The 20,806-nt window shown below is 38.9% G+C and overlaps 1 protein-coding gene across 1 annotated transcript in view; it reads left to right on the forward strand.

Moving 5' to 3' along the window:
* PEPD (peptidase D) overlaps window positions 1-20,806 on the forward strand; it is a 160,621-nt gene that overhangs the window by 16,237 nt on the left and 123,578 nt on the right. Inside the window, exons 2-3 of the mRNA XM_009320321.1 lie at window positions 4,966-5,149; window positions 6,422-6,549. Coding sequence (XP_009318596.1) covers window positions 4,966-5,149; window positions 6,422-6,549 — 312 coding nt within the window. The remainder of the gene's footprint in view (window positions 1-4,965; window positions 5,150-6,421; window positions 6,550-20,806) is intronic.

Below are 20,806 nucleotides of genomic sequence, written 5' to 3' on the forward strand. Positions count from 1 at the left end.
GTTATCCTTATGTTGCATTAGGTTTGGGAAATCACGCTTAAAAGTGGCTGTGGATTACTTAGTGCAAGGCCTCTCCCACATTTTATAGCTAAATTCGGCTGTTTCTTCTAGTGCTTTAAGAAGGTGCCATTAAAAATGTATCAAAATGAGGGGGGAACTTTTCATAGTTGCCAAAAAGAGGTCCCAAGCTGGGACTTGGCTCTGACTCTTTCATCTTTGGGTGGAGGTTGCTCCCCTGTGAGGTCCTCTCCTGCCCCTGGTTTCACCCAGTGCTGACTGGTCATTCCCTGTGGAGGGACGCTCCTGCCCAGCCCTGCTGAGAGCAAGGTTGGGCTGGGTAGGTAGGAGGGACATCGAATGGGCCCGGGACTTCAAGTTGTTGACTTATTTACAAGGAGCACTGAGTTCACCATGAAGAAGACATCCAGTTTATGCCTTAAACAGCGGTAGTTGCTTTTACTGTCTCCCTTGTATTGCTTATTTGCTTGTGCCGCTGTTAGCGTTGTAGGCCTCTTGCACTTCACATATTTAATGTGGAAACAACATTAAAAATTGGCTAGACTTCAGGCTGATGTTGATGACTCTGTTGCTCAAAAACAAATAAATAAGGCCCAGTCAACAAACACATGATAACTTCTTGAAAAGTAGTTTCAGCGGTTTCTCATCTTCATTGAAATCTGGATCCTGTCTGCATGACCTCAGTTGAACAGAAATGGCAGTCCATGAATTTTCTTCTGAAAAAAAGAGAAGTACAAAAGGTTAACTGAAAAATGGTGGGAAAACCAGAAATAAAATAGGATTTTTGGGGTTACCAGTGTGTTCTGGTGGTTGCATCAAAACAAATCCAAAATATGAGATGGATCATAAAGTAACAAAATGTAAGCTCTCCAAAACTATAAAACTTCTGAAATAAACATTGAAAACAAACAGTTCCAGGCAAAAGAAAAATATCCTTTAAAGAAGCAGATGTAGTTTAACGTTCCTAGCTACATTTCACTTCCAGTATAATTAAATAAAAGAGCTCTTGTGTGGGCTTGGGCCTAAGTGATCATAAAAATTGTGTGTGACAGCCAGCAGGGAAACTGTCAGCTACTGTGGGAGGCCTTTACCAGACTGAGCAATGGCTGAATTCTGGTACCAGACTAGAGGAAATGAGGAAGCTGAGCCTCGCTTGTCCTGTCCTGGTCTTGCAAGTAGCCATTTCCAACACTGATTAATGCTTATTTGCAGAAACTTGCAGAGCTTCAAAGAAGCATGCACCACAAAGCAGTGCTTGCATTAACTATGCTTCATTATCAAATGTATAACTCTACACTAGAGTTTTGAGTTGAGTTTGTGACTGGAGACACCAGAGTCCTTGCACTAACAGAAGAAACAGACCTTGAAGGATCAGCCAATGTATTGTACGGATTAAATTCTGATATTTGTGTGTCTTTTGTGATATAAACTGAGTGATTAGAGATCCCGGACCAAAATTGAAAGCTTGTAATTCCCTCTCTAGAAAGAACTTTGTGGTAGTATTGTTAGGTGGCAAATAACAGTGTTTTACACTGATTGCACTGTAATTGCATGTGCATTTGCAGGGTTGATACATATGTGAGGCAGTTTTATATACATGTACCCACTCAACTTACTGCATTGCAATGACTTCTTGTATTTGAAACTGAAAAAGTGCTAAATAATAGTCATGGTATAGACAGTACTGCGTAGTCGCAGGGGTTTGTAACAGTTGGGCTGGAAGGAATATGGAAAGAAGACCAGGCCAGTCGTAACCTATTTACCTGTCATGTATTTCTTAGTAACAGAGCAGTGGTCACAACAGAGTGATGGTTACGCAGCCAGTCCTGTGTGTGAAGACTTTTCTTGTGATCTTGAGTACTGTGAAAGTTCTCTTCTCAAATCATTATTTGCAATAGAAAGCCAGGTGTACAGCCATGCTCTTTTTTTGTAAGACTTAAATTCCCCTGTCGGTGCTAGTCTCTGAAAAGAGCTCTCTGCATAAGTTGTGGAAAGCTCGCACTGGGCTCATGCATGCGGAGTGACCCAACCTCTGGAAGCAAAGCAGCACCTGTGGGTATCTTGCCGTGTTGTTAGTCCATCTATGAGTCTGTCGGTTTGGTATCTGAGTGCTTGCAGGAGGGAGGAGAGAACAAAGGCTGTGGAGGAAGCAAACTTCTGTAAGTTTAGTCCTCTCTGAAACCTAGCTGGTTTTCTCTGCAGGATTTCAGTTGTGAAAGTAGCTCTGTTGCCTGGCAAGCTCGTACTGTCCAAGGCATGAATTAACATACCGATTGCTCAGCAGGGTATCTGAGGAACAGAGCAATATTTGCAACACTCAGCCCATCCCTCCTGTGTCCTGCAGCCTTTGCTGTAGGGTCCAGCGTGCTCAGCTGCTGTGACTGTTACAGCAGCATTAAAATAGAGACCAAGGCCATGCCTGTGAAAAAACTGTGCGAGTTTAAAACAACTGTACAGGGCCAAATTCTGCTGTTGATGAATACTGTGGCATCAAATTCAAGCAGGGAAAGTGGGATCTGTTATATATAAGGAAGAACACAGTTTTGCCATGGGCTTAGATAAAATGTGCAGAACAACTGTCATTTTGCACCAGAATGCATTTCAGCTTGAGTGTTAAGATCCCAGTAAAAGACACTCTTAAAGTGACTTAGTGAGACTACCAGTAGGAATTGCTGCCTGACATCATTATTTCTCCTTGAGTCTCATTTTGGTTGTCAAAGGTTTTAAGTGCAATAAAAGCGTTAATACTAAACTTAATGGAGATGAAAATGAGCCTTTGTAGCAGCTTCCTACAAGCTCCATGGTGTAAGAATAGGCCTGAAGAAGGAGGGAGGTCAGAGTCCTTTTTTTTTTTTTTTAAATCACAGCAAAAAAAAAAAAAAACTTGTGAAGAGGGTAAAACTACAACAAAGGTGACTTTTTTCCTTCCTTTGAAGCAAAACATAAGACAGGTTGTGCTACGACCTCTGCCTTTTTTTGGTTTTGTTTTTTTAATCAGCAGATACAAAGATCTGAGAGCAACCTGTGGCATAAGGGTATCTGATGATGTTCTCTCTTCCCTTTTATAGTTACAATAAGATGAGCGTATGATTTCCAGGCCCCTGCATGGAGTTACTCCAGGGGGTGATCTTGCTTGGATAACAGCATTTTCAACCTCGTGTGCATTGCTGAGTTGCTGAGCTAGAGCTTTGCACCTGAAAAGCCTTGCCCATATTTAGTTTAAGGTTCGCTATCTGATTTAAAACTTTAAGTAGCTTTTGCTAGGATTGTATGAACTTTCTTCATTCTTCCTACAGACATGGGTACCCCAAAACGAAAGCTTATACTGTGCTTCCACTCTATGCTGATGATCCTCAATAGGTAGTCTGCAGCCCTTGTCATGATCACCTCCCGTGGTGCTGGGTTATCAGGTGTGTGTGGGAAGTAATAAAAATAGACACATTTGGGTTTTGTGCACCATCAGCTGAACTCCTAGGCAGATAGTTTGAAAATTGGATTAGCAAGAGCAGTCTTTCACTTTCTAAAATTACTTACGCTGTTATATCAAGTAGTTATAAACAAGTAAAATAAAATATTTTATTAGCTCTTTTATGCTGTGTCTGCAGTAAGAAATTATAGGGTTTGCATTTCTGAAGCTGATAAAGTCTTTCAGAAGGTTACTTTATGCAGCTATAAATCAAAGGTTAGCTTTCATCTTGCCAGTGAAAACTATATAATAATTAAGATGTGGAGCTCTGCTTCTCTAAGGTTAAGTCCCTTGGTGCTTAATTTCTTGTCATTTTAACATAGTAACAATTTGACTGCACCTTTCTGTCATCTCCTCTAGAAGCGTATCTGATAGAAAATGACCATCTAGCCAGTTAGTCTTCAATAAGCTGAGAGAAGCTGAGGTGGAGGGACAAACTGGACTTAAATCATAGGATTTTTTTGGTAACACAGTATTCATCTGTAATAGTGAAGCTCCAAAGCACAGCTTTTCTATATTAAACATAAAAAAAAAGGGAGTGCTCTTAGATTCTTCTCTCCTCATCTGATTAAAAAAAAATAAATCCTACAATAAGCTACTGTGCTTCTACTGGTAAAGCTCCAAAAAGTGCAGGTAGGGACCTATATCAAAAGTGAATGAATCAGCAATATATTCTTGTAGTACTTTAAAAACCTTAAATTACTTAATAACCAGTTTATTTTAAGAGAGCGCTCTCTACTTTTAAACTGTATTCTCCCAGTTGCGGCTCTGTTGAGTACAATCTTTCAGAAACTTTCTGGGCTGTCTCAGCACGTTTGTGCTGCCTTAGGGGCAGGTGGTGATGTATAGCAGGAGGTCACTGGTACCAGGGACATGCTCCTGCGGCCACGGGTGTGAGTTCAGTCACTTGCTGAAGCCGCTTGTATGCCTGCAAGAATAAACATATGTACATAGAAAAGAAATTTGCAGGTACTGTGTGAGTACGGGAAATGCTGTTGTCCTGCATCTGCTATCTGCCATCTTTTCTCTCCAGTCCCTGTTTCAGGTACTGAACGTTTCCCAGGACTTGCTGAAATTCGCCAGACTTAATGTAACCTTCCACTTCTGTTTTCAGTAACTCAGAACTCATTTTCTTCTCTCCTGTTTTGCCTTTACTCAGCCGACGTAGGCTGTTGTCGCTTTCTGCATCTACTTTTCGTGTTGCTTTACCTAAAGGAATGTAACAAGTGACATGCTGTGGGCCATAGCTGCAGCCAGCCCTGTCTCCTGTTGCCATCTTTTTCCTTTGGTACTTGTATGAACAATGTTTGATCATCACTCGAGAGCGATGCTTGTATACAGCATCTCTTCCCCTTGAGTGATTAGCATCTTGTTTGTAGAGTTTTCTGCTCTAGACTAAAGTAACAAACACTGTGTGTTTGAATTGTGCTAACCACTGTCTTTGTCTTCCATTAATTGTCAATTAAAAAAATCTTTTCTAGACCCTCCTTTTGGCTGGGGAATGAGACCTTGAAAGTGCCTGTAGCACTCTTTGCCCTGAATAGAAGACGACTGTGTGATCGCCTGAGACAGAATAGGGATGTCCAGAAGAATTCAGTTGTTCTGCTGCAGGGTGGAGAAGAAACCCAGAGATACTGTACTGATACTGGTATTGTGTTTCGCCAGGTAAGAGCTGAATCAAAACTTCAAATCAAATTAAGAAACTCTCTTCAACTGCATGAATTTTTAAATGGTTTTTAATTACTTTCCCTTTATCTCTCATGTGTGCATTGCCTTGCTTCACTTAAATAAATTGGCTTCTTTATAACATTGCCTCTTCAGCTTCAAGTTACTCCCTCTTTCAGTGCTTTAGTATGCAGGCTCATTATCTGGTTTAAAGGGCCTAAACCTGTTCAAGGCCCTACTGCCTATCAGTGTTTAACATAATGTTAAAGATGGCAATGGAATATTTCTTAGCTTTTTCAGTCTTGTCTGTGACCCAAAAACTAACCTTCTTTCTGTAGTGAAACCAGTTACGGTGGACCTAAAAAGTGTATTTCAAGCTTTTATAAATAGTGTATTCTACAAAGCAGGATGTATCTTAGAATTTACAACATGTGTCTTCTCAAATTAGACTCTTCCTTAAGTACCCATGTGGTGTTCTGCCACAAATAGGACTTCAGTTGTTAATGTCATGCTGAATGCATTCTTAGTTTTTGGGGATGTTGGCGTAACAGAACTCTAATTATGCATACCCCATACTTTGCATGGCTGCTACAGAACTTTGTTTTGAGAATTTAATTGAGCTGTTGTATGTTATGAAGAAACAAACCCAATAAATTCTAATCTAGACAGCGCACATCTTAATGTAGTTATTGGTCTGTTTTTACAGGAGATGCACCTTTCAGGGTATCAGAGCATACCTCTGTCCTTACCAAAATTCATCTCTCTATTGTTAGGTGTTTTGTTGTTTGCTTGCTTGTTCTTAAAATAACTCTTGGCTAAAGGCTGTTCCCAGTGCAGCTTCCTCTTTTCTGGGGGAGGTTGGGTCTTCACTTCAGCACTGTGCCATCACAACCCAATGAATCTGCACTCTGCTTTTGCCTTGTCTCATGTGGCATGATTGTTTCTTCCTGATACTACGTTGCCTAATTCTAGATTGGAAGAATGTATTTTATTGTGTGGTGTATGTTTATTGTGCTGAGTTGACCTGTTTATTTCTTATGGTAGCTTATTAATCTCTGATCCTTTCCAGTTGTCAACAGAGAGATTTGTATTGTTGTAGCCTAAAACTAATCAGTCTGAAAAGCTTTAGACCTAAACCACTTCCCGTCCTCCAAAAGCAAGAGAGATCTCTTTCGGATACATGGAAGTAGGAATTAGTATGTACTGTAGTGTATTTTTAGAGCTGGTAGAAGTGAGGGTTTTCTTTTAAGAATATATTTTGTCTTAACTTAGGAATCTTACTTTCACTGGACTTTTGGAGTAACTGAAGCAGGCTGCTTTGGAGCAGTAGATGTTGATACTGGAAGATCCATGCTTTTTGTTCCACAACTCCCTGAAAGCTATGCAGTTTGGATGGGAAAGTAAGACGTATCTTTTAACTGTGTTCTGATGTATGTGAGTACTTCATATAATGTAACTGTCTGTAGAGCTGGAATGCTATCTCATTTTAATCAGATTCTACCAAATCATTCGTTGTGAATTGTAGTGATATGTACGTACAATGATACAAAATGTGATCAATTGGTATTGGTCATATGATATCAAATGATCCACCACCATTTGATAGAGAATACCTTTAGAATTGGAGCCCATCCATGAAAGGAAGCTGAACCATAAAGAAAAGTAGAAGTCTTGTGTTAAGACTGAACAAGTTCAATAGTAAAACAGGCTTTTTCAAGTTGCTTTACCAGTTTGCAGCCGCCTTAGCTAATGAAGCTTTTTGAATGGCAGAAGGTACTTTAGCCTCTTTGATACTTTTTTTGATATGAACTGACAGACTGGGGAATGTGATTTTAATTCTGTTCTGTGAGTATGTCATAAACACCTCTCTTTCTGTCCACATTGGTAGTAAATATTGCTCAGTGCCATAGTAGTGGAAGAATTGATTTATTTATGTGTTCGTTTCTTTTCTCAGTCTTCATTGTATTTATACCCTCTAACAAACTGTAAATTTTTTTGTTGTCTACATTGTCTCAGAATATTGGATTACTTCTAATTTAATATTATGAGCTCAGGTTGCTTCGCTTCTAATTGAAGCTATCACTTATATTTTAATGCTAATTTTGGGAAAATGAAAACAATCGCAACCAATCCCATATGCTGAACTGTGCCAGACCATATGGTAGGGTATGGCTGCTGTCTTCTCGGAGAGTTTATATGAATATCACTGTCTTAGACCTGCCTGGGAACTGAAATTGTTTGTGATAGCATAAAAATGTGAATACTGCTGTCTGACATATTTCAGCTGAGAGTTGCACCTGTCTGCGAGGGTAGGTTCTGTTTAACCCCCATGTGTACTCTCTAAAGTGTGTTCCCTAGTGATGCTTGTTCCCGTTTATAGACAAACCTTTTTCCTCCCCCTAAGTTCTCTTCTGCTAGTTCAAATCAGCTGTTTCATACCCACGCTGACTGTGCCTAATCTGAAAGGGCTTAAAAATACTATTGAAATTCCACTGTCTCATTTTGCATTTTCGAACAAAATATTGTGGTGTTTATAAACGGTGGCCTTATTGATTTGTTTGTGCAGTGCTTGTTATTGGTTCATTTACAGAATTACAAGTCTGGTTAAAAGTGGTTTATTGTAGTTGTGTCTTCTTGCAGAGTATAACAAATTGTCTTTATCACAGCACCCTTGTTTTCTAAATTCTCCTCCTTACCCTTCCTGAATCCCTCTGTTTGAATCTTTGTTTTCTCTTCTGTCAGCCGTTGTCATGTACTTTTTCTGCTTGTCAGAAGGAGGACGGATGAATAACTAATTTGTGAGTCAGTAGCAGTTCTGCTTCGTAAGTTGGTTGGCAGGGGGTACTGCACACAGCTAGGGATTGTGTTCCTTCCCAGAAGACTCAATTTTAAGTCAAAATTAGCACTGAAAGAAAAACACAAACAAGTTTGCCTTCCCTCCGCTGCTGTTTATCTACTATAGTTTGCCTTGGAAGTGCTTGTTTCTGTGCATGTGGAAGGCACTATCTACCCACTGAAGAAACATTCATTTAACATCATTGAAGCACAAATCAATTCAACGCCTTGTACAGTATTTGTGAGGTTGGTATTTTACAGAGGTCTACAGCTGGTCATCTAGTTCATAGCACAGTTTCTTTGCCTGGTGTTTATATTGCTTTCTATTTAAGGCAGATGTGGGAATCTGCTATGTGAGTTTAGGCAGAAATGCAGATTCTCTTAATGCAGAAGGCTCTTTACTACTACTTTACTACTACTGTGTTACTAAATGTATTGTTTGATGGTACTGTTGTGCTTTCACTTCTGAAGGACACATATTTGAGTTGTTTTTGAAACGTAGCTTAGGTAATGTGGCAGCCAGAAGGGGTAACCTTTTTGCCTTGAAGTAATGCGAAAGTGGGGCTTCTTGGCTTCTTTCAAATTGCAGTCTTAGTTTGGCCAAACCCAATGGTGTCTGAGAGCATTTGCTTGGAGATGAGCAGACTATTAGTTTACAAATGAGACCATGAACACTGTAATTATTTTAATCTTGCCAACTGCACCTGTTTTTATGAACAATTTTGCATGCTGAGGTGGTACCTGGGGACTCTGCAGAACAGGTGAACACGGAGATGATGAATGCACCACCCTGGGCTGTGGTCTGCCAAGGACCCAGCACAACATAGTACCGGTGTTGAGGATGACTACCACTTCTTTGGAAGTGTTGCTCATCTTGTAGGACTTCTTGCTGAATGTGCATGTTCTAAAGATTTGTAAATAGCTGTAAGGCTACCTTTCAGAAGTCCTTCAAGCCAAAATAACCTCTGCAGTTTTAAAAGGGAGGAGAGATTTAATTTAACTCACAGACTATGGATGTTCTCCAAAAACCTCACAACCTCTTAAGGTGTCATTCGCAGAATTGTTATGAGGATAATTGTAGGACTGGTGGTCCTACTTTCATGTTGGGAAGGGATAGCAACAACTGTCTGTCTTTAAATTATGAGTGTGGGCATTTCTCCAAATGTTGGGCTAGCCCATTTCTTAGTTGTTGGCTGGGAAAATCTTTTAAACTAAGAGAACCGCTTTGCCTCTTTCTTGATCTGTACCTCTGCCCCCTGCCCCTCCCGGTGTTTGTAGGGCAGAAACAGACTCTTGCAGGATGGTTTAGTGGGTAGGCTTTTGCGCTCCTGAAGTATTTTTCTATTCTTGCTTTCGGAGGAAGAGTTTAAGAAATGAATCTGGTAATATAAGATTGTAAAGGCTTTGGAAGCATAACTGTGTTGTAAATGCCCCTCTTTCTCATCATGGTCTTACCTAGTCAAGTTTGTGGTGCAAAGCTGTTAGCAATCACTTCTATTCCTAGGAAGTGTTAAGTTGGTATGACTGCATGTCTTGCAGAGAGACTTCAATTTCACTAATTAATGCTGCACCTGCCATTTACCTCCTTAATTATAAATGACAGAACTAGTCAGTGTGCTGATTAAAGATATTTTATAAAGTAAAACATACTGTACAGCAGCTGCTTTATGTGGAGTGGACGCCAAAATAACTTAATTGCCTTGCCATGTAAAGGGTGTTTTTAATGGAAAACAAAAATATTTAACGCTTTCATGCTCTAACTTTAGAAATACATATTAAATGGGACAGAGCAATATTTATGTGCAATTTCCTGTGTTTTCTTTGAAGCCCTGCTGGCTGATTGGTAAGTATAACAACATTAATCTAGTGTTGCATCCACTGTAAGTAACGTTTTTCCATGAATTTGATTGGAAGCTATCTGTATTTGCAAAGTTGAACCTTGGTGTGGCACTTTGGAGCTGTAATAAAGCACAATGAAATGCTCTGCGAATGTTAGTAATTTCTCAGTGGCCTAAAGAGGAAGCTTTTTAAACACTGTCATCATTTTCTAAATAGGTTACAACCAAAACCAACCTTTGGTTTTGGTGATGAAACTTGACTGACTGCAGCAAAGCTGAGAAGTTTTACTGGCTTTGGAAAAAAAAGTGCAGAAGTATGTGGTTGGTTTTTTTGTTTGTTTGCTTTTTCCCCCCAAACACTTTTGTAAAAAAAGAGCTTTTCAGGCTATTTAGGCTTTTACCCTTTTTTTTTTTCCCTATAGACTGTATGTGACCATGAAAACCAGAAGCTAAGAAATAGCTTTCTTGATCTCTTTTTCTTAATGGGGGTTAGTGAAATTTTGTGGCATTTGTATTTTGAATAATTGTGAGTATTAAATTGTGTACAGCATGGTACATATCTGACTATATCATGGTGGCTGAGACAGATGCATTAATTAGCCCTAGGCTTGGCTACAGGAAGGCAAGGTCTGTAGTGAGCCCATTCTGTGCAAGCTGAGATTGGAGACAACTTTTTGGAAAGGTAGTGGAGTGTATGTAGGTGCTGTAGGGAACAAACTCTAAATCACCTTAATTGCTCCTCTTGATGTAGATTTTGCAGGAATGAAGGACATTTTCTAGATGAGTTTTATTGATGTGGTGCATACAGGTCCTCTTCTCTGTAGCACGCTCTGGAGCTGTGTATTCAGATAGTATACTCTAGAAGGGTCTTTGGTTTTACCTTTTGAACTGATCTACCATATCATCCCCTGCTATTTTTTCTTGTTATTTTTTCTCTAAAATGAAATATGTTTAGTGTTTTCTTTTTCCATGTCTATCAGTTTGATCTCTTCCTGCCATTTGTCCCTTCCCCCTACCCACTGAATCTTTATTTTGCTGTTAAAAAAAAAAATATCAGTTTTTAATCACTTTAGGTCATCTCATTACTGCTTTGTACCAACTGGCAATTGCAATTTATCTGCAAAGTTTGTTACCACCTGCAAATGCCATCTGTGGACCTCATGAACATATTCAGTCCTGCTTCTGTTTCTGAATAGCATCAGAACTAATTTCAGTCTTTGCAGTATCCCACTAATCAAGACTTGAAGTCCACTGCTGTTTATCATTTAACTTCTGAGAACATCAGTCTAAATTGATACAGCACTTTTCAGTGTGGCGGCTGGAGGGTTTCCCAGCCCTTGAAAAGCTCATCTTTTTATCTATTTATTTTTATTTTCTGCTTTAGGTTTTTCACTTTTTTATTATGACTAGTCATTGGGTTTCAGGTCACATCGTAGTGTTACTGTCCAAGCCAATTTGAGTTGATTTTGGAGAGTAACAGTCTTGAGAGAGATTTTTATCAAATATTTTACTATTATTCAGATAGGACATCTGTTGCTTTACCCTTCATCCGATCCTTTCAAAACCATACAGTAAAGCTGGTTGCTTTTGATTGACAAGACTTACTTGTGCAATTCCCCATGCTGCTTATTTTCCATGACTCCAATTCTCTCCATAGTACAGTGATTTTCATTTCTTGTCTTCCATTCATTTATTATGGTATTTCTCTGTGGATAAAAATTACTTTTACAGAATAATTAGTGTCTGGATTGCTCTTGCCACTTTACTGATGATTATTTTTCTCTAAACAGTGCTGCTCGAATGCTCTAACTTCTCAAATGATCAATTTAGTCATTGTCCCAGTATTCTAATTGTCCATGAGCCTTGATGGTCCAGGATGAATGTGTATTGTTTCTATGACTTTTACTTCAGTAATTATTTTTATAAATCTTTGCTTTCTAGCTGCTTAAGTTTCCTTGTATTTCTTATTGAGAATGTTTTAAACAATAATAGTAATTTATATCAGTCCATTGATTTGCAATCTCTACCAGCATACACCTTTAACTGGATGCACAAGTTGGTGATTTAGTAAGCGTTAAAGTGCTTCTTTTTCCTCTCCTCTTTTTGATTCGGGTGTATTGAGAAATAGAAGCAGCACTAAGTAAATCTGCTTGACAGTGCTGCACCAGAGTTTTTTTTAATATCCTGATGTGGCTTCAAACCACAGCATGAGAAAGTTAAGTCTTGCCTACGCATGTCTCATTCCTGTCGTATGACAGGGAATGTTGATAACCCCCACCAGGCATTTCTTGTTTTATACTTTATTTAATGTGCTAGCAGGAGTATCAACTTCAGTGATATAAACTCCTGATAGGATTTTGAAATATCAGAGAACCCAAGTTTTCTTCTGATCAGGCGTTCCATGTGTTTTTTTTCCAAGGACTCGGCTGCTGCTGGTAGGAAGGTAAATTGCAGCAAAAGAAATGCCCATGGGGATTTTCCAGCAGTGCTCCGACAAGGCTCTGCATCTCCATGCTGCCTTCTGCTGTGCAGCTGCCTGGTTTGAGCGCTCTGCTTCTTGTCGGCCTGGATTTGAGAAGGCACTTCAGTGAAAAAACTCTCAAGTGAAATACCTACAGTGGTGCCTCTATTCTTGCACTTCTTTCCATGTTCTCAGCTCTTGATGGTAACTGTTTTCTCTAGGTTTTTTATTCCCTGCGACCTGTGCTGTGTCTGTCTGTATGCTCAGGAAGGACTCTGGTGTTGTCTGTGTTGAGAAACGTACAATGAAGAAAAAACAAACCCGCTGTTTTGTTAAAACAGGATAGGGAAAAGTATAATCAATATTAATGCTTTTTAAGAGCTAAATGTGAGTGAAAAACAGGCAGGTTGTGTTTTATTTGCTGTGTACCCCTTTGCCTGTGTACTTGCTGAAGCTCTGGGTGTCAGAGTGCTTGGCCTTGACCCTGCTCCTGGGGGATGCCAGTTACTTCTTTGTCTTAGAGGGGCAACGTGGCATAGTTGATTGGCCACTGTTTGCATGGGTACGTTCTGCCTTTTCTTTATGCCCAATGAGTTATTGTGGCAAGTTCCTTTAATTTCTTTGTGATTTAGTTTTCTTTACAGGTTATAAGATGGGAATACTATCATCCCCTTCTTAAAACTGTTCAGGGCATCTTAATGCTGCTGTAAACATCAGTACTGCTTCCTTTCATGCTATTACCAAATAATATGGGAGCTGCGGGACATGCTGCACACATTCCAGAGCTTGTTGTAGTGCTTTTATGTGTGGGACATAAAATATTGTTCGTTTTCCCCCCAATATAGGCATTTTTCCAAAGTAAAAGCAGAACATCTGCTACTGACAGATTCAGTGTGTAACTCTCTCAGTTAAGCATGAATTGAGACCAGTGTTTGAGTGGAACACTGTTGCTATATAGTGACCTAGAAATTACACTTACCCTCTTAACCACTGTAATTCTTATTGTGCCTTTTTTTGGGAGGAGGGCTTTCTAATGAGTATTTGTCAGCAGTGTTATGCTACAAGAAATCTTTCAGGGATTTCAGTGTATAAACATTTCCTTTATTACAGTTTTTTCTGTACTGGTATAGATCCCTTCTCTCCAAGGAAGAATTTTATTTGCAGAAAGAAATAAAGCAAAGGTTACCAATTGCAAGTTTTCGGTGTTTTTGTTTTTTTGGGGTAGCTCTTGATAGTCTCTCTTCAATGTCTAATCAGGGCACTGCCTCTTGAGGTAGAATTTATAGAAAACCTAAAGAACTTTTCATCTTTTGGGAATGCCTGTGGTGGGAATAGCTGAGCAGGAGCAGTGAGACTGTACATTTTAAGTAGATGAAATAAGTAGTTCAGAGCTTGGCTTTTATTAAGAAGAGCCTAAGGAGAGTCTCCTCAATACTTCATTTCTTATTTAGTAAGTCCAATGGTCTGTATGTTGCTCGTAGTTATTCTGCTTCTGCATAATCTGTGTGTAGCACTGGGAAGTCCAGTGTCATATACCCAGCATCCTGTGTCCAGCATCATGCATGTGGACTCTACCATTCTGTCCCTCTGCTAGACATAGCTTCAGTTACAGCCCTGGTTACCTTGTCCAGTCAAATCAGTTTGAGTCTTCATCTTCAGTTCAATTTCTTTTAAATTCTGTTATTTTCTCAAAATCCATCTTGCTCTGGACTGTATCAAAAGGAGCAAGGAGTCTGAGTTTACGTGTGTGCAGGTACTTCTGTCTTTCAAAGGATAAAACATAAATCTAGAGAAATGTGGAAAGGGAATAACATTAAGGTAGTCAAAACATTGCTGGAGGCTGCCTGTGATACCAGCAAGCCCATTAGAACTGTTTTGTTTTAAATCTAGCTTGATGCCTTTTAACCTTCTTGTTTGAGATAGTGAAATTCCTTTTGGATATATAGGTGATTGCATTTTTTTGGACACAGTCAGGAACATCTGCTGGTATCTTGTAAAGCCTCCTGTGTTGTTCTTTCTAGCAGTTCTCAACACCCTCTTGTTTGGTTAATGCTTTGCCATCTGTTAACTTGATGATATTGTAATGAGGAGGGAGTTTATTGGTGCATCTCTGACAGCGTTAAAACACTGCTTTTGTATCCCTTTCCCTCCTCCAGCTCTACATGCTTTGCTGATGTATTTCTATTCATCTGGTTTAATTTTTGCCAAGGTTCTTATTCTTTGTATGCAGTTTCACTGAAATGTTTACTCTGCTTTAAGCTCATTCTAGCAAGGCCTGAGAAATGAGTTGTTGACTGTGTGGAACTTCAATTGCTGAAGCACTACGCTTGTCCAATTTACTCCTTGCGCATGTGTTTCCTCTCATGTAAGTGAGGAAAAATGCAATGTAACTCGTGCAATGACTTGCTGGCAGTAAATGTGTGCATGCCGCAGTGCCACGTACAGGCACTATGTGCAGGCTGATGTAGGCATTTGCTTTGCTTAATAGAGACTATTTGCTCAAGACAAAGTGAATTTGCCACAAAGTGGTGTTTTATATCTGTTACTCTGAATGTGAAAGTTAGGGTGGAATGGAGGAAGCAATACTGTTGTATCCCTGTAAAGCAGAAAGCTTTACTGTGAAGTTTGCTAGTTTTAGCTTTTCTGTCTCACTGCATCAAGAATCTTCATCTTCTGATTTTGTGATATGAACTTGGACAATTTTTCATGCATTTTAGGCAATAATACTTGTAGGACCTTTTAGGAGAGCACTGTACCCTGAACATTATTGTGTAGAAACCCTCTTGCTTTAGACTTTGTCATTAATAGTGTCTTTGATATTTGCCTATTCTGTTATTGTTCCAACTATGTTAATTCTTACTTTTAATTACTGCTTGTAAGAACATCACTTTCTGGTAATTGCCAGGAGCTGTGGATCTGAAAGACATAAGTAGTGGACAAGACTTGTGGATTTGTATTTTAATTGCAGGAGATAGTCTTTAGTATGGCATGTCTTGCTTTGTGTCAGTACTTGCTGTCTTCCTCCCTGACATACTAAGAGATCCTCAAAATGGTTGTTGACTTTCATTTAGAGATTCCTGCTCATCCTTTTAAAAAATAAATTAAATGAATGTTGATGGTTTTTTGGCTAAAGTCAGATTCAGTGCTTAGAAATTGCAGGTGATTCTCATCATTTGGCCCTAATATATGTTCATTGATAGCATGTGTGCTCAGAGAGCCTGGAAGACTGCTTTGTTGTCTGTACCATGTGGTATTAACTTAGTATTTATTTTTGCAGAACGGTTACCTGACATTGGAGCTTATGTTAGGATACACGTATTGCTTTCTCTTACATGTAGCAGTGCAGTAACGCACCCTTCTTGCAGAATAGCTTCAAAACACAAACAAGGCCAGATATGAAGACTTAAGGAATTCTGTAAAACCATTCAAATCTTAAAATTAAAGGTTTTTTATAAATTGTGTAGGTGTAAAGCAACAGAAATGAAGAACTGTTTTTTGTAATGTATAAGTGAACATAAAACCTATAATACTTACAAGTGTGCTCGTGGTTCTTATGTGTCTGACTATGCTGACAAGCTGATCACAAGGGAACTTGGCTAACGGGGAGCTCTGAACGATCTCAGGTGGATGAGAGGACAAGCTTAAGGCAAGTGATTAGTACAACATGAAAGAGAAAGCAAAGCTGGCAGTTACAATTCAAACAGCTTCTGCTAGTAGATGGAAATGGTGCAACTGCCATTTCTGCATTGTTATTAAGGTAAATATTCAATAAAGTATTTTCATTCTGTATTTGAGAGAAACAAAAAATATGTGAAGCATCACAAATTGATGGTGATGAACTAGTTTCTATTCCAGCAGTAAACCTAAAGAAAGCTAAGTAGCTCCTAAAGGTCATTTTTTTATCCAAATATTTTAAAAGAGCTGACCAAGGGCTTCTCCAGGCTGCTTGTGAGAATTTGAGTAGGGAAGAGAGAGAGGATGCTGTTAGCAAAATCTAACAGCAGGACATATAACAATATCAGATGTCTGAAAATCAAAGCATCTAGAAATCAAACTAAAAATGAAATACATGTGCTTATTCCGATCTTTCCTGGCTTTTATAATCTGTGAATCGCTTGCAGATATGTTAGGAAATGGAAGGTATGTAAAAGTAGCACTGACATTAAGACAGCCCTATGGAGGGAGGGACCTTGCAATTCAGTGGACTTTTTCTTAGACTGAACGTCTGTTAGCGGACTGGTGCAGAACTGGCTGATGCAGTGAATGGTGTGGCTTCTTGGTGTTAACAGGGTGCAGAAAGCTAAAGCTTTTTGATTAATCTGTGTTGTGGGGAGGGAGGAGTCCTGTGCAACTTTTAGAGGAGACGATGCAGTCAACTTGCACACTTCAGGAAGCTTGAGACCTCCTGTTGTTGACTTTCTCTGCTAAAGGTGCTCAGGTCATTTCTGAGGTGTATATGTACATATCTATTTGAGTGTGTGTCTGTAATCGTTTAGTAACAAAATGTAGAATTTGTAGAAAATGTTTTGAAATTAATCCCAATTGGAATTTCTCCAATTTTTGTAATGAACATACCGTTAAGGATTTTTTTTTCCAACAGGAATAGTTTTACATTCTAGGCTATGCAGTAAGATAAATAATCTTGAATTAGGAACTTCAACTGAAATGCTGAAGAAAAGCTAAATTGGACTACTTCAGGAAAAGCTGAATTTCATTTTAGAGCTGGTACACTGTAAAAGCTAAAAACTGAAAATCTGTCCTAGAAGCATTAAAAAATGCAAATACAAAGCGACCAGTAGGAAGAAGTTGTTAAATACATTGAAGATTGTCTGGAAGAATATTTAGATGCAAATGAAAACATATACAGATGAATGTACATCAGCAATTAGGTTGCAAATATATTAGCAGTTGGCTTAGATGCATTTCTTTCAGGAATAGCTATCAGCTGTTATAAATTCTGTTCACAGTTTTTCTTTGGCATTTGTGATTTAGATCCATCTCATTTGTACCTCTCTTCTGAATGCAGTTCTGAAAACTAGAACACTCTTTTATCATGTTGGTATTATGAGGCTCTTGCTTCAGAGTCCTTTAGAATACAAAGAAATGTTGCTTAATGGAATTCTTACAGTAATGTCAAATTTGTACAAATCTCTTAAGATTTGTTGTTATGAATTCTTGTGCAGTGTAATGAACAACAGCTTTAAAATGGTTTTAGACAATGAGACCAAGTTTTTATTTGGTTTAAAGTGGAAACACAACATGGTTAATAAAATACTGCAAAAAAAAAAAAAGAGGTTTTAATTTTGTCCAACTATATAAAAGCTTCAAAATCTATTTTTTGGTGTATTTATAGATAGGATGTCAGAGCTGTTCATCTTACTGATGGATAAACAGAGGAGTCAGTGTTCCATTCCTGTTTGAAGGATCGCATTGAAGTGAAGCCAGTCGTAATTCTGTGGTCTGTCAAAATTGGTGGCAGCATCTGCACTGGCGTGATTAGGTTGTGATTTGGTGAAGCATCTTGGTTTTTAAACATGCCATCACGTACCGCTGTGAATTTAGTTAAACCAAATGGAAAAGTTTAGAATAAACTGGGAATTTTTCACTAAGCTGATTGACTGACTGGGATTCCTGGTTACTAGTTTTTAATACTACGCTCCTTACTCTTTTGCTGGTGGTTTTCATGTTTGATCGATGTATAAGAGAAATGAAGTATAGGTAATGTGGGGTATTACTTAGCTTTTCACACTGTACTTTTATAGTGAAAGTATTGCTGCTCCTCCTCCTCTTCTTTTTCCCGTTGCTACCTCAGTAGAATTTTGTTTATAATAAAGTTGTCACTTGTTATGATTGAAAGGTGAATCTTCAATATTTGGTGCTTTAATAAAACCTTAGCTTTTAAAATGAGACAGTGCATCAGAATTCGAATCTTCTCTTTAAAATGTAGCTTCACATCTTTAGGCCATCTTCAGCATTTCCCAATTGCTATGAGAATCTTGAGAGTAAGAAACCAAGTAGGTGAACTAGATTGGGTAGAAGAACATGGAAGAGGGAAGAGTTATGTAGGAAGCATCTGCAGGATGTAAACAGCTTTGGTGTTTAAACTGAAAATAACTCAAGCTTTTTCACTGGACTGGAAATTGTGATGAATTGTAAGTGGTGAACTAGAGACAGTCGCTTATTTAAGGGATCCTTTGGTGACAAAAAATGAGGACTGTATTCTTATTAATAAATAGAAGTGCTGGACTCTTAATGTTTTCTTTCTAATGGCCATAAACTATGAGATGGCAGATTTTTACCTAGCCACTTGGGCATGCGTACTTGGGCATGATGCAGTTCCAGGAGTTTGGAGTTGCTTATTTCCATTATAAGATAAAATGATGACTCCTACTATTCTGGAAGCTAACTATTGACATTTCTAACTAACGCTGGTATTTGCTTGGCTGGAGTTAGAAAACTATAGGGAAAGGATATTGAGCCTTTTTAGGGCTGAAGTGCACTATTCTCTGTAGGTTTTTGCTAATTTATGTTGTCAGGAAATCTAAAAATTTTTGCACATTTTTTTTCCCCGCCCCAAAAGCCCGTAAAAATTAGGCCATTGCTTCTGTTCACATCTGTTTACAGAAGTTTTTTGGGGTTTTTTTGATAGGTAAGGAGAGACATGATTCAATAATATCTGGGATCACATCTTCCACTTGGGTGGTCCTTCTAATTAATTTATGACTTGCTGTGGGGGTTTCTTGTGTGTAGTCTCTGCAGTGATTAATCAGAATTTTGAAACTGGCAGCCCATAGCAGCATTATGAAAGACAAAGCCAAACCTAAAAATTGTAACCAATTAACTTATTCTACCTGCCTAACAGTCGTTTGTAGAGAGAAGTACACCTCATCTCTATGAAGTATCAGATGTACTTGAAATTATCATAACTGAATATAACTTCTGATTTTCATGATGCCAGTGAGCATTCTGTGGAAGGTACTATTCCCTGTGACAGTGATGGTCAGTGCTAGACTTTAGCCTGTTTTGCATTTAAATTGGATAAAAATGAACACTGAGCCCTGTCTCAGATAAGGAACTCCGCACTGGTACTTTTTTTAACAGTAACTACAATGTTGGTGCATAATAATCTTTCATAGATTCCCACTAAACTGGGGAAACAAATGAAGAGACTGGAGAGAATATGGAAAGGTCTTAATGAGGATCATCTTTGCTCCTCTTTCTCCCTGAGCTTTTTTTTTTGCCTTCTATACTGCTTTTCTATAGGTGACAGCACAGAATTTTTCTGCTTTAATACAAACTTCCATGTGCACTTTTTCCTTCCACATGCACGGTTCTGCAATAGGGTAGATCTTTGCAGAAATCTTCCCAGTGGGAGAGGTGGCTTCATCACTGAAGCATCATGGCTCTCATGGGATGGGTAGGGAATGGTAGTTTGTGAGAAGTCTATGTGAATTTATTTTACCATCTAGTCAGAGGTGCTAAATGGCTGAGGAAAAGAAGTGAGGCAGAGCCCTGAGTGCTTCAGAGAAGAGCTGAGAAGTCTGGCTCTCTACTTCGTACTGAAAGTCTTGCTGACTTCTAAGCAAAGTAGCAAGAACAAGACCAGCAAGGAGGTACACATCTGGGAAACGTGGCAGCTTGTCATTAGGTGTGATGGGAGTCGAAAGTATCATGGAAGATGACCTAATTTAATAGCTGAGAGAGAGGATGGAGGATTGTGGGAAGCTGCTGGTTTTTTTCTCTCAAAGTAGAGAAAAAATCCTCAGCCTTGAAAGGATGATGAGCTACTTCTGTTCCTCAAAAGAGTGATAGTGTACCTAAGAAGAGATGTTGGAGGGATTACAGCTGGAATGGAATCAATAAAGTATTAATATTAACCATAGCCAAAGAATTAAATTAGCAGCAGTGTGCTGTAGACCACACAACTATAGGAGGCAACTACCAAAAAAAACCCCAAACTGAAAACCAGTTTGTGAAAAGACAAAAGTTTTCTTATTGGCGTGTCGGAAAATGAGACCTACTCTTACTTAAACAGCATTAAATGAAGTGAATAAAATCCAGCACATTTGTCGGCATATTTTTAAGAAATATTTACTTTATAAGAAACAGTTCTTGGATTCAAACAATGCAGCTAATTGTAAATGGTGCTTTGGAGGTATTGCTCTAAAAAGCATATATTACCATAAATTACCGTTGGCCATAAATTAGCTGGTTTTACAGTTGGGATTCTTCTGATACCAGGTGAATTGGTTGAAACTCTAAAAGGGAACAAAAATGGAAAGTGCTGAATCTGTTTGTGATGTTTCTGGAATATTAAAGTACTTGAATGCGTGAGGAATGAAAGAGGGGAAAAGGAGATGCCTGTAGGAGAAACAGTATGCAAAAGTTGGGGTAAGGGAACTATAAAATACAGGGTATAGAGAGATAAGAGGATATAGTGATGTCGTGGTTTAATCTCAGTCGGCAACTGAGCACCACACAGCCGCTCGCTCACTCCCCCCCCCGCCCCCCGGCCCCCCGCGG

Source organism: Pygoscelis adeliae, unplaced genomic scaffold, assembly GCF_000699105.1.
Source record: "Pygoscelis adeliae isolate BGI_AS28 unplaced genomic scaffold, ASM69910v1 Scaffold62, whole genome shotgun sequence".
Classification (NCBI taxonomy): domain Eukaryota; kingdom Metazoa; phylum Chordata; class Aves; order Sphenisciformes; family Spheniscidae; genus Pygoscelis; species Pygoscelis adeliae.